Here is an 18,323-nt window from a genome sequence, read left to right on the forward strand (position 1 = left end):
GAAAAGAGTGTTTACATCTAAACGGTGCTCAGTGCAATGAAACTTACCCCAGAAAAGGTCATAATACGAGGAGTTGCTTTGCTCTGTCTTCACAACTGTGACAACTCCATCTATCCTGCTACACAGCACAGGCAAATCTGACACCATGACTGGACAACAGTCCATTTTTCAATTCCACCTTTCAGCCTCGCTAAAGACCTGAACAAGAAGGTTGTCTCTCCCCTCTTTCATTTGAATCCCTGAGACAAGCTGAACTCCCGCTCATCTTCTCGTCTTCACCTTGAGGCGATTAAAAGCAATCCCGAAAAATCCATTTCATGCAGAAAAACTAGTGACAGCTGTTTCCTCAGCACCATTTTCCTTTCTTCGTTTTAACAGTGAAACAGGAATTCCTGGACAAGTAGCACTAAACTGCGTGTAACTGTCTGTGGCCTCAGTGTCCTCTTCTGTTTTAGCCTCGAGCAAACAACTCCAGCATATCTCTGCCTTTCTGCTGTCTTTCTCCTCCTCCTCTGCCTCAGAATTGGTTGCTTTGTTAAAGAGCCTTCAGAGAGCTTGCTGTTACCACGTAAGTGTCAGAGGCAGAGGCCGACGCCTATAAATACCTCAGTTCTATCAAAAGCCTTGAATAATTCAATCAAATTCAGTCAACAACAGGCAACTACTGTATAAGACCCTCAAACGCTGTGATGCACGCCGCAGTACACTTTTGAGTCAAGGTCAGGACGCTATCACTCATACAGACACACAAACATCCCCAAAGGGAGCTGAACAGCTTATTTTATAAACAAAAGACCAATGTAATGTGAAACATCTTTTGGCTGGAGTAAATAATAAAAGAGATTCAGAATTTCTATTATGTAGCTCCGTAGGAGAGTGAGAGAGGGATGCCGAGTGACACAAACTGAAGAGAAAGACAGTGAAATATGGTGAAAGAGGAAAACAAGGATGATTATTCTATTGAACCGCCTCTCATTTCTTTATATCTTCTGGGCGAAAGTGGCTCAAGAGTTGGGAGTTTGCCTTGTAATTGGAAGGTTGTCGGTTCGAGCCCCGGCTTGGACAGTCTCGGCCGTTGTGTCCTTGGGCAAGACACTTCACCCGTTGCCTACTGGTGTTGGTCAGAGGGCCCAGTGGTGCCAGTGTCCCTCAGTGCCCCAGGATGGCTGTGACTACAATGAAGCTTGCCATCACCAGTGTGTGAATGGGTGGATGACTGTTTGTGTAAAGCGCTTTGGGGTCCTTAGGGACTAGTAAAAGCACTATACAAATACAGGCCATTTACAATATCTTACTAGGAAACTGGGAAGTGCCGGAAATACATGATATAAAGTATACCTTTACTGCACTGGCAGTGTAATTGTGATCATTGTTAATGACATTTTTGCCAATATGACAAGATCCCCAACACCACTTGTGGACCAAACCAAGAGAGAGCCTCCGCTGTTTTCCAGATGACACTATACTGAGTTGTACCTCGCTCCTGACCTCCACTGATATAATGATAATGATTTGAACCAAATATTTAAAATTTGTCACTTCAATTGCTTCATAAGACCTGTTAACACTGATTTTTAGTACAGTTCTTATGGCATACCTCAGCCTTTTCTCCCTGTTTGCCTTCTTTAAGAATGGCTTTTTAACAGCCACCCTTCCACTGAGACCGTTTCTGATGAGGCTTCACAGGACAGTAGATTGATGTACAAAGAAAAACTTTGAAAGACTTCCAGAAAGCCAGTGAAACTGCTGTTTAAAACCACTTTGAAAAATTAAAAGAAAGTTTTTCTCCTTTAAAGCAAAATATAAAGAGGGCTGGAGCAAGACTGTTGTAGCACACCACAATAATGACACCCAGTGGGTATCAAGTCATGGCAATGAAAGGATTCATGGAAAAAAAGCAACTCAACCAACAATCTACAGATGACTTTAAACAACCACAGGTGAACAGTGTCTGAGAGCCGCCACGACACTGTGAAATAGACTAGACTTTCAGAAGAGTGCCTTAACCCGTCGATGTGTGTATGTGCATGTTTACTTTTGTGTGCGGACATGCGCGTGTGTACAAGCGAGTTTGCGCTTGTGACCCGCTCTCATCCAGTGCAGCCCCTGTCAGATGTAATATGTCTCTGCTCGACTGTCAGCCCTGCTTCAGCTTTGATTCATTGTTCAAATAGCATCGCCATCTATTATGATTTGATATGGATCTGTCCTCCAGAGAGAGATGGCTCAACACACTCGACTGACTTCTGATGAAAAGTACAGATAGTGGCCATCACTCTGTGGCGAACAAACAAACACAAGAGCCCTGCACACACTCACTGGACACTTAGTGTAATTTTTTTTTCCAGGGTTAAATGGTAGGACTTCTCTTGAACTGCCAGTCTATAACACTGACTCAGCTAAACTTTAATACCTAAGACATGCCTTCCAACCTGTGGTTTATTGTCTCTCCCTCTCTCTCTTTCTCTCTCGCTAATAAGATGGATTAGTTGGCTATGCTAATCTATCTGCTGACTCGAGACAATAACTTAAGTGCGTGCGTGTGTGTAAGCATAAAGGTTTAAAAAAGCCTGTCCATTTGAATGCACACGCACAGCTCTGTCGTGTCAGCATTTGCATACTCACTCTGCATTTTACAAGTTGTCACCAGAGAGTTACTGACTGAACTCACTATGTAATTTGTAATCTGGGCCTGTACCGACTAATTTATGGAACCATGAGGGAAACGAAAGGGGTTTGTCATTGAAAGGTGAATGCTTTTTCTGTTATGAGCTTGCTCAGTATCGCACTGAAATTACCGACTGTAATAATATGAACTCAAATACATAAGTTGTAGAATTGCCGCTATAATAAATCACAACAACGCATGGACAAGGTGACCATGAGTGCTTAAGGACACCAATAAGAGCAAACTATTTATGCTCAAATGGCTATCCTATGTGTTCTTAAGCTTTGTGGTTTTCATGATTTAGGATTAGACTGAGCTGGCTCAGAAAAATGGGACGCAGCTTATCAATTAAGTAGCCTCCCTTTGAGGTGACACTGATGCTTTTATGGTGTTGCACCAGTCTTACCCAAGGTCAACGCAGACAGACCTTTTCTCCAAAATAACCTGTTAAAGTTTTTTGCTTTACTGCCGCTGATGAGGTACCATTAAGCTCTTCTCTTTCTTTCCTTTCTTTCCTTAAGCCTAGAGCAAACATGGTTTATAAAACTGTATAAAATAAAGGTGGGGTGTGGGAGGTGTGTGAGGTGTGGGGGGGTTGAAGACAGCGACTCCTTGTCTCCTGCAGCAAGCAGAGGGAAGAGTGTGATAAGAAAGAAGGTGCTACCAACATGTCTTCAGCCTGACTGGCCTTGTTAACACACAAAAACATTCATATATTTTGTGTTAGGGTGACACTCAAGGTGTGAAGGGCGAAGACTGGCCCTGTCCTTGAAATGCTGATAACATGAAAAACTGAAAAGACAGAAAAAAAACATACAGGGAAAAGGTAAGATTACAGAATGAAAGAGAAAGGGAAGGAGAAAAAAGCTGTAATAGTCCTACAACACTCTCATGAGGATACGATATGTACTGTATTCATGAATTTTATATTTGAATGTGATGAAAGGCTTTTCCAGAAAGAGGAAGCCATTTAAACATGTAAAAAAAAAATCTGCTTAAGTGTATTTGGGATATTGCTGAATGCTGTGAAATAAAATAAAGTAACAGCTGACAGTAGCAAAACAGATGCCGGTACATCTTTCCTAATGAAAACTAAAGCTGAAGCTGATCAGCAGCTGATGTCCTTGAGCTCCAACTGTTCATTTTCAAAGCAGAGCGATGCATTGAAAGAACAGGCTTCATACATACGGCATAAGTGGCGCTCACTTCAAGGGCGTAGATTTGGCATTGGTGGGGACGGATGATTCAACCACCGAACCCTGCCCCGTTTCTTTTTTTTTTCCTTTTTGGCTTTGCTTCTTGATAAAAAAAAGAGAAATATACTTGCCTACATATGCTATTCTACATGCTTTTAAACCATTTAAAATTACAATTAATAGTTTTATGTGTGAATTATATAATGTTAAATTACTATTAAACAAATGACTGACTAAGTCTTTTAGACTTTAGTTTACTTGAGCCATATTCCATATAAATCAGGTATCATACAAAAATAAAAATAGCTTCAAATACAGTCATGACAATAAAAGAATATAACTTTAAGGACTTAACAACATTACTTCATTTATAGTGCACCAACATCTCTTATACAGGGTGGCCATTTATATGGATACACCGTAATAACATCATCATCATCATCATCATCATCACCTTTATTTATAAAGCACTTTAAAACAACCACAGCTGACACAAAGTGCTGTACATTGGAACTGTAAAATAAAATTACATGAGATATAAATAAAAACAAAATAAAAGAAGAGTGAAATCATTAATTAAATACTACAGGACTACAGAGCGCACCTGATTAAAAGCCACATGCTCTAATTGTAGAAAGAAAACCGTATGCGTTTCACTTGTAATATGAGATATTTACACAGAAATATTACACGTGAGGATTTTTAACGTTTAATTTAACATAAACATGGTAACATAAACGTTATGGCAACATACAAAAATACATGCTGCAAATGCTTTTTTTCCTCGAACAGCGCCTGTAACACGGCTACCTTTAAGTATACGTACGTATCGGTAACACACAAATTGCGTTGCTTATGGTTTTTTTTACGGAACAGTGCACAAACAACATTACAACGTCTCTTAACGACCGATAAAAATATATACCGTTTATATACTACTTATCATTTTGATCTACTGTTACCAGGCGAAATGTTTTTGGCCGCAAGAAAAAAAAAAATGCATCAGCCGCACGTCAGTATAAGCCGCAGTGTTCACAGTGTGGGAAAAAAGTAGTGGCTTATGACCCGAAAACTACGGTACTTCAAATAAAAGAGAAACTAAGTCTCACTGAGGTTAAAAGCCAAGGAATAAAAGTGGGTTTTAAGACGCGATTTAAAAGTGAAGGGGCCTCTCTAACATGCAAGGGCAAATTATTCCATAATTTTGGAGCCACGATAGAGAAGGCCCTGTCCCCTCTGAGCTTCCTCCTGGATTTCGGTACCTCCAGGAGCAGCTGGTCAGCTGACCTGAGAGACCGACAGGGTGTGTAGGGATGAAGAAGTTCAGAGAGGTAATGTGGGGCAAGAGTTTAAAAACTAACATGAGAATTTTAAAATTAACTGTAAAAGACACAGGCAGCCAGCCCAGAGAGGCTAGCAAGGGGGTTATATGCTCTCTTTTTCGAGTTCCTGTTAGGGGAGTCGTGCAGCCGCATATTGAACCAGCTGCAGACGTGAGAGCAATGACTGACTGACTGACCCCCACATAAAGTGAGTTACAGTAGTCCAGGCGGGAAGAAATAAAAGCATGGATCACTGTTTCAAGGTGCTCCCTCGAAAGAAAAGATTTTACTCTTGCCAGTCGCCTTAAATGATAAAAACTGGACTTCACCACTGCTCTGATTTGGTTGTCCAATTTAAAATCACTGTCCAACTTAAAACCAAGGTCAGTAACAACAGGTTTAAAATAGTTTTCTTTTCGTTAAAATTTAAAAAGTTTAGAGCCAACCAAGCTTTAATGCCATCTAGACATGTCAAGAGAGGTTTTATGGAGATGCCATCCTTCTGCTTTAGTGGCAAATAAATTTGGCAGTCATCGGCATAACAAATGAAATGAGATCCCATGCCTTCTAAGGATGGAACCCAGAGGCAAGAAATACAGTAAAAAGAGCAGTGGCCCTAAAATTGAGCCCTGTGGGACGCCGCATGACAGAGGAGCAGAAGACGATTCGGAACCAAGAAGGCTGACACAGAAAGTTCTATCTGACAAATAAGACCTAAACCAATTAAGTGCAGTGCCCTCAATACCCACTACATCATTTAATCAAGAAATTAGAATATTGTGGTCTACGGTGTCAAAGGCAGCAGTTAGGTCAAGCAAGACAAGAACAACATGGTTACCAGAATCACACGCCAGAAGGATGTCATTAAAAACCCTTAATAATGCAGATTCTGTGCTGGGAAGGGTTTTAAAACCTGATTGAAAAACCTCAAAGATGCTATTTTCATCTAGAAAATCTTTCAGTTGACTAAAAACAATTTTCTCTAAAACCTTGGAGAGTAAAGGCAGCTTGGAAAAAGGCCTATAGTTCGCTAAAACTGTGTGATCAAGGCCAGGTTTCTTAAGCAGTGGCTGCACTACTGCATGTTTGAAATTTGCAGGAACCACACCAGAAGACAGACTGCTGTTAATAATGTCAAGGTCATACTATCCTATACTAGGAAAAATTTCTTTAAAGAATTGTGGAGGGAAAGGATCCCGAAGGGAACCTGTGGGCTTAATATGGCGAACCACATCCTCTAAAGTGGAGAGCGTCACAAGCTCAAACTGAGTAAAAACAGCAGTGTAAGGGACAGAGACAGAGGGGTCAGAGTCGGGAGCTGTAATAAGAGCCCTGGTGGTGACAACCTTTTCAATAAAAAAGTTCAGAAAATCATTGCAAATCTCAGGAGAAACTTCCAAACAGACATTCAGTGGCGTATTAAGAACAGTGTCAATGGTCCTAAACAACACACGTGGGTTATGACAGTTGGAAGAAATAATATTTGCAAAATATTCCCTTTTTGCCTCTTTAACAGTGTTCTGGTAGTGATGCCAACAGTCTTTGAGAATTTTAAATGATACGTGCAATTTATCCTTTTTCCACCTCCATTCTGCTCGACGACATTCCCTCTTAACAGCACGACTGCTCTCATTAAACCAAGGCTCAGGTTTAGCCTTGGGCTGCCTGGTTTTTAAAGGAGCCACAGAGTCCATGATTGTTTGTAAGCACGAATAAAACCAGGAATTGAGCTCTTCTGTGTCAGAGGAAACAAAGTCAGAAGCGCCACCGAGCTGATTAAAAGCAGCAGAAAACTGCGCGGCAGTGGAGGGGTTAATAACACGACAGCACCGAGTAGCAGCGCCAGATTTAACTGCAGTATATGTCACACCAACGTTGAATCACACAGGCATATGATCTGAGAGTGCACAGTCACAAATCTCCAAGTTAGTGACAGACAGACCACATGACAGGACAAGGTGCAGTGCGTGTCCGTGCTCATGTGTAGGGCCACGTACGGACTGTACCAGGCTAAAAGAGTCAATAAGGCTTAAAAAGTCCTTTACCAGTGGTTTATCAGGACAACATACATGTATATTAAAATCTCCAACAATAAGAACACTATCATAGTTGGGCATAATCCCAGCTAAAAAAATCAGAAAAGTCGTTTATGAAGTTCTTATTGTATTTCTGGGGGCGATAGATGACAGCACAGAAAACCGGGTTTGTATGACTCGCCTCAAACAAGGTAAGTTCAAAGCTGGAGAATGAAGGCTGTACAAAACACTGCTTACATTTGTAATCCTTTTTGTAAACAGTCACTGTGCCTCCACCTCTGCCTGACGTCCGTGGCGAGTTAAAATAGCAATAATCCACAGGTAAAAGTTCAGATAGAGCACTGGACTCACCAACACTCAGCCACGTCTCAGTCACACACAGAAAATCCAGTTTAAAAGTGATCTGGCGTTCACCAGGCCAATCCTGGCAGGAGCTGGAGTTGGCGCTCAGGGTTCAGGAGGTCCAGAAACCCACCGCAGCAATCTCAGGTTCCGATAATGTTGACGGCGGAAGTTTAGCCTGGGAGGGCATGGGCAGCGAGGCCGAGGAGCATCATCATCAAAGCCGACCACAGGCAACAAACATGCATCAGCAGGATCCAGAAAACGTTGAGACGCAAACAGTCTTGGAAATAATCGATGCAACATGGGAATGGTTGGTGATATTAAAGTCCTGTTTGTGGCACATTAATATATGTGAGGGGGCAAACTCCATGGTGACCATGGTGGCCATTTAGAAGTCAGCCATCTAGAATACAACTTTTGTTTTTTCAATAGGAAGAGGGCCATGTGACACATCAAACCTCTTGGTAATGTCACAAGAAAAACAATGGTGTGCTTGGTTTCAACGTAACTTTATTCTTTCATCAGTTATTTACAAGTTTCTCTTTGTTCACAGCCATTGACATGTATTCTATTCTATTCTATGTCGAAGAGGTTAACACGTGAGGAGCAAATCGAAATTGTGTTGATATCTGGTGAACGCAGTAACCGGGTCATTGCAGCAGATTTCAATGCAAGACACCCTACGAGACCACCCATCTCCCATGGTACAGTTAGCGAACTGCTTGCTAAGTTTCGTGAAACTGGTTCAAGTGTTGGATTTGCCAAAATGTGGACGCAAGAAAACTGTCACTAATGAAGAAACATCAGTGGCTGTCCTAGCTTCATTCAGCAAGAGCCCACAGCGTAGCACTCGCCGCATGTCACTGGAGAGTGGCATTAGTCGAACATCCCTTCGGCAGATATTAGCTACTCACAAATGGCACCCTTACAAACTTCAGCTACTGCAGCATCTCAACGAGGATGACCCAGATCGGCGCACAGAATTTGCAGAATGGGCAAAACAAAAATTGGAACAGGACCCTGAGTTCACGCAGAAGATTTTGTTCAGTGATGAGGCAAACTTTTATGTGAATGGTGAAGTTAACAAACGAAACCACCACTATTGGTCTGACAGTAACCCACATTGGATGGATCCCTCCAAGACTGTTGGACCAACAAAAGTGATGGTTTGGTGTGGTATACGGGGGACAACGATAGTGGGTCCATTCTTCATCAATGGAAACCTCAAGGCCACTCGATATTTGAAATTGCTACATGATGATGTGTTTCCCTCTTTATGCACTGAAGCTGGCACGTTCCCTGAGTTTTTCCAGCAAGATGGTGCACCACCACATTATGGGTGCCAGGTCCAAGCATTCCTAGATGAACAGTTTCCTGGAAAGTGGACTGGTCATCGTGGGCCAGTTGAATGGCCCCCAAGGTCTCCCGATCTGACCCCCTTAGACTTTTATCTTTGGGGTCATCTGAAGGCAATTGTCTATGGTGTGAAGATACAAGATGTGCAGCACCTGAAACTACGGATACTGGATGTCTGTACTGGCATTTCTCCTGCGGTGTTGCTATCAGTGTGTGAAGAGTGGGAGAAGAGGGTTGCATTGACAATCCAACACAATGAATTGTGAACAAATGAATCCAGCACATTGAACACATTTTATAAGTGGTCAGAAACTTGTAAATAACTGATGAAAGAATAAAGTTACGTTGAAACCAAGCACACCATTGTTTTTCTTGTGACATTACCAATAAGTTTGATGTGTCACATGGCCCTCTTCCTATTGAAAAAACAAAAGTTGTATCCAAGATGGCCGACTTCTAAATGGCCACCATGGTTACCACCCATCTTGAGGAGTTTGCCCCCTCACATATACTAATGAGCCACCAACAGGACTTTAATATCACCAACCATTCCCATGTTATTACGGTTTATTATTAAAGTTTATTAATGCAGGCCCATAAGCCAGAGAATGTGCATGTTCTTTTTGTTTTCATATTTTAATTTATATTTAATTGTGTTGTGGTTTGCAGTGTTTTGTGTTGTTTCACTTTAAATTTGTTTAAAAGGAAAAAGCTGAAAATTTAAATAGTTAAAAGTTGAAATGTGAATAGTTGGTTTTTGTATTATATGATTTATTTATTACATTTTATGTGGAGTGAATAAATAAAATTATATTTACGGTACCCTAGAGACAAAGTACGTATAAACCCCAAAACACGTACAAACCCTGAAGCATGTACAAACTCCAAAACACGTAAAAACTCCAAAACACGTACAAAACAAAACAGAAGTGCTCCAGGATGCTAGGCGCAGTGTTGAGCTTTTGTTACCTAGTGGCTACACAAGCCAGCAAGTACCAACGACCGTATTTGGTGTGTGGTAGTAACAGGTAAATGAACTTTTTTTTTTTTAATCATTTGAATATATATGAGTGCTTGTGTATAAATACACAAACAATACACATATGGTTTCATGCTTTCAATTGTATAATTTAAGTGATCTAGGTAGCTGTGTTTCGGAAGTTCAGTTAACGCTAGAAATGTGCTTTGGAATTTGTACATGCTTTTTGGAGTTTGTACGTGCTTTGTCTCAAGGGGCCACCGGATATATTTATATATAAACATATATAAATAAGACCACTTTTTTTTACATTAGTAATTCCTTTTGTGCATAATTTTATATTATTGTTAATAATAAATTAATTAAAGCAACAAAACAACCTGAAGAGCCGGTTAGGAGCCGAAAGAGCCGGCTCTTTTTAGTGAGCCGAGCCGAAAGAGCCGGTTCTCTAAAAAGAGCCGACAATCCCATCACTAGAGTGTTGGCATGTATGGCCTAGCATAGCCTGTAACGTTATTATGACGGGCACATTTTATGAGTGAACTTGACTTTAAGTCACTTACAGGTTTCTTTGAAAATTACTTTCTTATATCCAGGTTTTTCCTTTTTGCTGCCATCCCCCTCTCCTCCTTGCAGATCCTCGCAGCGCAGGCTTGCCGCTGCTAAAACTAAACAGAGCTCCCTGAAAGGCACAGCCAATCGCATTGGCCATATTTGTCACCTAAGGTAGGACTCCAGCAGAGAGCGTAATTTAACTCTTTCTCCACCGCTAAGTGAATGAGACGTTGACAGATCATTTTTTTCTTGCTATTGGTTTTGTTTTTCTTTACTCGAAGACATCAAATTATTGGTGGGGGCAATTCAATAATCGCTGGATATTGGTGGGGACATGTCCCTTCTGTCCATGCCAAATCTACGCCCATGGCTCACTTGCCACACCATCAGATATCCATTCATAAGCTATTAGGGAAAAGCTACACAACACAGGCATTTACATGTCTCCTTCTCTTTTCTTTCACTGAATCCTCTTTAGCTCCTCTTGCAGTCCTCAAGGACTTTGAGAACATTTCCTGCTTATGTGTGGGCTGTCCTTTTCTGTCTCTTTGTCCCAGTGCTTCAAGAGCAATCATTTCCACAACTGACGTCATTCATTAATCACTTTTTTTTCATTGAGGGTTTATATTTAAATCGTAGCATGTTGTTCCAAGTGTACAGGATTGTCTCCTGTTTCATCCTCCAAAAGAATATGGCTGATATAGCTATAACAATTATTATTGTTTTCTAGCCTAATATGAAAACTATAAAATAAATACCTCTGACTGATAATGATCTTTCAATAATATAAAGTAGGCTGCACGGTATTTACAATTGCACCACCAAAGCCAAGCATTGAGAATCTTCTGAAATGCCAAGAAAATTATACTATACTGCATCATCAAACACTGTCAATAAGCAGACACAGATAATTACAGTATTGCCGTTGCACCTCAGATATGTCTGCAGAACCGAGCTACAAAGGGGAAATTGCGCTGAAAATTCCACACTTGTGACCAGATGACTTCCTGTGTGATTCCTCTCCAGTCCATTGCACTACCTCCCTATCGCTCCTTACCCCTCTCTCTTCCACCCTACCCTCCGTGATGCTCTGTTCATGTCAGTCTCAGCTGCCGCAGCAACACTGATATTTAAGCATTCTAGGGGAGTGCAGACACACTCCAAAACTTCTTAATGGGCAGGCTAAAAATAGCTCAGGCTGGATCTGACTGGGCTGATTCATGCGGCTGTGAGTCATTCAACTGTGCCGCGGTGTGAGGAGAGCAAGGGAATGGAGTGAATGAGCACTAAAAGAAAAGAAATAAAACTTTGCACGCTTGTTAAGATATAAAACCGCTGAAAAATGTGCCCTTGCTTATCCCATCAATGAGAAAAATGTGCATTTTATCCCGTGTGAGCGCGTGTGCCTCTAATTCCTTAAGGACACTTGACACTGCAGGGCAGCAAAAAAGAAAATTAAGGCTAATATAATAGAAAATGAGGCTGATCAAAAACAACTCTCTGTTTCATTTACCATTAGGGACAACTTGTCTTTTTGGTTATTGCATGTTGATTTCTCGTTTGGGGATAGCAGGATGGTGGGTGGGGTCTTTAGGCTGGTGGGTTGTAGGAGCCCAACAGATGGTAGCCAACAGATTAACAGTACCACTGCTAAAAATGAGTGGCGTGGTAATTTGTTAGCATCATTAGAAAGGGAAAAGCAGTTCATACTCATATCATTATTCCCTCCATTAACACGGGTAAACATCTACTATTAACCCCCTGATACAGGCCAGCAGCATCTGTGTGTGTATGTGGGAGGGGGAGTTGCTTACTGCTTACTGAAATGATTCAAGGCTCTCAGCAGCGCTGGAAAACAAAGTCCTTTCCTTTTCCAAGTTTTGTTTTTTAACCCGAAAAATAACAACACACTGACACAGTACAACCCACTGACAAACAGACACACGAGACTACTGGGGCCCCGTAGATCAATCCAATCAATATTTTGGTCTTCCTATTGCTTTTGTTTCCCTCTTTGACTTCTACACTCAGCCTTTGTCTCACTTCCCTCTCTCTGTCCCCTTGAGCACTGGTTGAAGATGAACTGCTGGCTGCAGGTAGCTCTTTCCATGCTGAGAGCAGAGAGCCATGTGGTGACAGATAACAGCCAGAGAGTCGGTGATGGCTTAAACTGTCACATGGTCATTCACACTTTCTCCCTCTGTTTTCACATCCTCCATCCCAGACTTAAACTACTCCTTTTTTTCCATTCAACATCATTTTTTCTTTTCCCTCCATCTGCACTGCTCTTTCAAACCTCTCAGAAGAAACAGAGAAGTGATGGGGGCTTTTTTTCGAGTTTAGACCTCACGACTCATGGCACAGTGGAGCAGAGAGAAAGGGAGCGTGTATAATGGTATTTGGGTTACTTAATTGTAGACAGGGCTGTCTTTCCTGCTTCACTAGGCCGAGACATATTGCCCTTACTGTCAGTGATGCCTGAGTGGCTGCCTTCAGATAAACAACCCACTGTGGGTGTTGTAGTGTGTCCCAGTGTGTGTTACTATGTCATCTTGTGTTGTCTTGCTGTTGTACTGCACATGAATCTAGGGATGAGGATGAGATTAGTTTTGAAATGCTTCAGTAGATTCAGAAATTGTATGTTAATCACTGATATATCAAATGCCTGTCTTGTACTTCATAATTTATTTTCATTTATATAATTATAGGCAAATATAATTATTAGCATCCGGTTAAATAAAAGAAAAAGAACTATTTACTGGTGGGGAAGGTAGGCATCACTTCAAATCTCTAAAAAGGGCTTCTAGGTACTGAGTTTTTTTAGGATTTATGAGTGAGTGGGACTGAGATTCAGATCCCCCCCCTCCTCCCTCTTTTCCTCCTCTCTGAAAGACACGCTCTGCCATCTCCACTTTGCTGTCTTTTAGAGTATGCTCCACCATCCGTCTCCCTTGCTATCTGGCCCTTTCTTTCCCACCTTCCCCTATCTTTTTCTCACAATGCATTTAAATGGAGTATTTAGAGATTCCGCCCTTTCTCATCACTCCACACCTACTCTGAGGTAACCTCAATCCCTCAACAACCCCTTTAAAAAAAGAAAATTCCCCAGCTGCTCCAGAAATAGGCCCCAGGAGACGCACGACAAACACACAAGGAAGGGGATGATATTCACAACCAAAAATGCCCTTGCCTTATTTCCACTCTATGAACCTGCTGCAGCCTTTTATGCCAAGGTAAACGTTTTCACCCAGTGACCAGATGGTTTCCATGATATTTGTTTATGATGCTGCACAAAAATTTGAATCCAGCAACCCCACTGCACATGTTGTTCCCCCTGGGACTGCACTAAACGAAATGTGCCAGCTGCTAATTAAACGACAGTCTAAATGGAGATGCGTTCACATTAATCTGAAGTACTCTGAGTTGTTTGAAAAGTTTACAATGTTGTCTTTAAATGCTGCAACATGGATGTGAAGGTCAATTATGAAGCACACAAAATGGCATGCCAAAAAATATAGAAGTTTTACACCATTTTATTACCTACTGCAGGGCAGGAGCTGCTTTACTGTTAGGTGGTCTTTTTTATTTATTGTTCCTGTATCATTTCCGTGTGTTACAGCCAAACAGCAATGCATTCCATTACCATACTACTGCAATACGTTTTACTGGTAGACTATTTTTCAGCTTTTAAAAACTTCAGGGCCATTTTGCTTGTATTCCTCAAGCCCAATGAGTTTATGTAAAGGTCAATAAATAATGATAAGAAAGGATTCTTAAAAACAAAGCGATCCAGTCGTCAGCAGATTACTTGAGAGAACTGCAGGTTAACAGTGTCTGACATCTGTGAGACAGACTAGACTTTCAGCAAACAGAAAGCAGACTAAACCTTCCCATCACTGACAATCTGATGTCGAGAATAGCCACCTCAGTATCAATTAAGACATTTATAAACTAGTACAAAAATGGGCAGCCAAACAAATGAAACAATACAAACACCAGCTAAATACTGACTATTCATCTGCTGTGTGCATTTTGGGGTAATTGGAGTGAAAGTGATTTCTTTCTAGAATTATTCCTTTGTGGCTGTGAGCCTCTATGAAACAATCGATTTACTGTTTAAATCTACTTCTCTGCAGACTTCACCTTTGACCTTTTGGATATAGAAGATCTTTATGTTATCATCCTCCCCCACTAGACATTTGAGTGAAATTTCATCATGGTTAGCAAAACACGTTTTGTGAGCTCAGTGTGAACCTGTCCTATATGACTGATGTACCAACTGACAGTCTGAAAACATGAAGCCTTCAGCCACAACAAGTGTCACTACAGAGACTAAAAGATGTCTGCCTACACATGTTTGATTTATTCACCTCCATAAAACTCTCATACAAAACCAATTTTCAAAGTTTTGGTTAATTATTTAACAAAACTAATAGATAAGCATGAAATACATAAACTCTAATTTACTAAACTAGGTCTGTCACCACTAATGCTTATGTATGTTTTTGTTCATGTGGGCTTTCCACAAATGATAACACATCATTCACATACAGCTCTATTACACAATGCTTTTACACTTTTTAAGACTGAAAATTAAAAGCAAACCTTTTATAAAAAGAAGGAAAATATACAGGAAGTATTTTCCATTAACTTGTAGTCGACTGCTAAATTTCATGAGAATTTTCCTCTGATCCAAACCCTGACTACATGTTCTAATGCAGGCTAAACCATTCAGGCTTTGCAGTACACCTGCATTTAATTACGCACTAATCAAGTGCCCCTAAAAGCTTGAAAATCTTTGGTGGATAACTCAACAGTCAAATGTCAACTAATGAAAAGGGAAGGTTAGATTTAAGTACTCTGTTGCCAGTATACTGTCTCCGGCATCGGCATAACCGTCTTTCCAGGCAGCCTAGACATTTTCAAAAGATTTACCTCAGCTGCTACTGTAAGAATATTTTATTGATGATACAGTTTTACTGTCAAAGCAGCTGTAAATATTTGCAACAGTTGGGAATCTGGAACAAATAAACTTTTTACTATTTGTTATTACTTATTTATTTGCAAATTTTACTTTTGAAGTATAATTCTGAAGTACAACTGGGTGCTTAAAACCCTTACCTCAACAAACACGGGCTTTATTTTTGCATTTATTTACAAAGTGCAGGGTAGACATACAGACAGCAGGGGACTGACATGCAGCAAAAATATGGCCAACTTGAAGTCAAAGTGGATTCAGTGACTAACCCATTTCAGCCCAAGTATCCTCTCTGTAACTATTGCTCCTTAACACTGTATTTACACTGCCAGAGGTGGGTGATGCTTTTTGTGGACACATGTATAAAAAATATCATTATTACTTTGGCTTTTGCTGTTCAGTATTCCCCAAATTACTTAAATCCTCTCAGAATTTATCATTAAGATCAATATTTAATTTTAGGCAGCAGGCGATGGTTACAGGAGAGATATTTTTTTGACAGAATTTCTATAGTTGGCACAGGCGTTTAATTAATAAGCCTGAAATTTTAAATGATAAAAAAAAAATCAAGAAAGTGATTAGAATGAAAGCAGTTTATAGTCAATTTAAAAAATGTAATTGCCAATTAATTTATAGTGCACCTTTTTTCATTTCTGGTTTCAGGGTATTTCCAACTAATTGATGATTACATCACAGAGACACAGATGTCACACTATTGTTTCCACAAAGAGAGCTACACAGGACTCTGACCATTAGAGCAAGATTATAATAACTTGTCAGACTCTGACACCATCAGTGCACAGTATGCACATGCATGTATGGGTCAGTGTGCATGTAGATGTCTTACCTAGTCGTGGATCGTATTGTCTCATCTGCACTTCTTCCACACAGTCTGCTGGGAACCATCCTGTCCTCCCTTTGACTGTGCCTTCCCAGAAACCTCCTTCCCCAATGCTGAGCACTGACAAAGAGAGAGAGTATGGGGACATTTCATTAAATGAGCCTTAGCTGTCATCATTGTGAGGTTGTGGAGTCTTGGGAAAGGGAACAAAAAGGACAAAGGGCCACATAACCAACTGGGTATTTAGTTTTTTTGTGTTCTTTCTTCATAAATTACACAATGAAGTGTGCACACAGGGAATGGGAAGAAAGGACAGGAGTGAAAGACTTTGTTTCACAAACACACACCGACACGAAGTCCACTGACACAAAGAGAAGAAATTGGGAAGCAGAAATACTGGTCTGTAACTTATGTACCACACCAAGGGCAACATATTTTCATTCCCCCTCATACCAGTAACTAAGTAGAGGGACAAACTGATATTTTAAAACAGAGGAAAGGAATGATAAAAAAGAAGTGGGAGTTAATAAAAGGCGAAAAAAAAAAGACCAAGTAGAGGTTGTGAAAGAGAACAAGAGGGCGGGAAGGAAAAAGAAAGAGATCCCTTCTAAGTTCTGCTGTGGTAATTAGAGATGAATGTATAGTTGATATTGATCTTCCCTGCAGGACTGAGCCAGCACACTCATTTCTACAACACTCATCCATTATCGCAGCAAGCCAACAGACACACACACGGACACAAACACACGCACACACGCTCCTCAGAGATCACCAGGTGGAACTGAAGCTTTGCCTGAGTGAGCCCTTCTTCTAAACTGGTTGCTAGGATACGCCAGTGTGATGTTGCAGCCAGCAGACAGTCTGCTAAATGATGTAGTCTGCTTCCTCCAACTATATTCCACTCTGGCATGGGGACATGTCATGGTGGTGTAACCTGGGGCACTTTGAGAAGCAGCCAGCTGGACTGAAATGATAGTAAATGTTCAAATATCAGTCATTCACAGGATTCCTTTCTGTATCTTGCAAAAAAAACCCCAAACAAACAAACAAAAAAACACATTTTCTCAATGACTTATTTGACTTACTAGGCCTAGATCTACAGAAATCCCCCACTGACCCCCAACCCCCAGTTTATTGTTTTTTACTATATGTTCAGAGGCACATGGGCTGCAGCAGACCAGAGTGGAAAACTGTGCTTCAGTACACTGTTTGATGTTTAAACCAACCCTGTTAAATTAAACTTATTGTTTTAATTTTAAAGCAGACTTTCTCGAATGTTGTTATTTTCTCCTCTGGGAAAGGTAAAGTTTAGTTAACTAGATAATGTATTAGTTTTCATAATACTATTGGGTTCCAAGGTGTGGTGGAGCCTATCCTGTGTGTGTGATAGAGCATGAAGCATGGTACACCCTGGGCAGGTCACCAGTCTATCACAGATCAGAGCCCGGCATTAGAAAAGTCATTAAAGGAAATGCTCTGAAATCTTTGAAACTTTCAGAGCATTTACATTAAATGTGTTCATGTAAATGGGGAGTCTTCTATACATGTGAGTTCCACAGGGTTCAGGCAGTGTAAAACTGTATATATTTTGACTGCTACACAGATGATACTCAGCTATATCTATCTATGAAGAAGGATGACAAAGCAATTTGTTCAACTATGTGCATGACTCAAAGATATAAAGGCCTGGGTGTTCCATAATTTTCTTCTCTCAAATTCAGACAAAACCAAGTTTTTTTCCTAAAAAATCTTAGAAAGGATATTCTTATTTTGGATGACATTACCTTGGCCTCCAGTAATACTGTTAGTAGAGAACACTGAGCACCTATTCTCTACTCACGTCCCACGTGCTACCACTGCAGCATGCCATTAAATTTTTCTCTTTGTTAGTCTGTCTTTTGTCCTGTCTCCCTATACTCTCCTTTCTCCCCACCACCCAAATGGTCAAGGCAGATGACTGAACCTCACTGAGCCTGGTTCTGCTGGAGGTTTCTTCCTGTTAAAAGGGAGATTTTCCTTCCTACCATCTCAAGACGGTTGCTCTAAG

The 18,323-nt window shown here is 40.7% G+C and overlaps 1 protein-coding gene across 13 annotated transcripts in view; it reads right to left on the reverse strand.

Moving 5' to 3' along the window:
* Positions 1-18,323, reverse strand: part of shank3a (SH3 and multiple ankyrin repeat domains 3a) — a 158,928-nt gene that overhangs the window by 28,792 nt on the left and 111,813 nt on the right. For all 13 annotated transcript variants that reach the window (XR_001336747.2, XR_001336746.2, XM_014337404.2 and 10 more), the window contains one exon: positions 16,283-16,396. Coding sequence is in view for 11 of the 13 variants with exons in the window: in XM_014337404.2 (XP_014192890.2) it covers positions 16,283-16,396 (114 nt within the window). In the remaining 2 variants the exon portion in view is untranslated. The remainder of the gene's footprint in view (positions 1-16,282; positions 16,397-18,323) is intronic.

This window comes from Haplochromis burtoni, unplaced genomic scaffold (genome assembly GCF_018398535.1).
Source record: "Haplochromis burtoni strain Fernald_Lab_line unplaced genomic scaffold, NCSU_Asbu1 Contig_179, whole genome shotgun sequence".
NCBI classification, from domain to species: Eukaryota; Metazoa; Chordata; class Actinopteri; order Cichliformes; family Cichlidae; genus Haplochromis; species Haplochromis burtoni.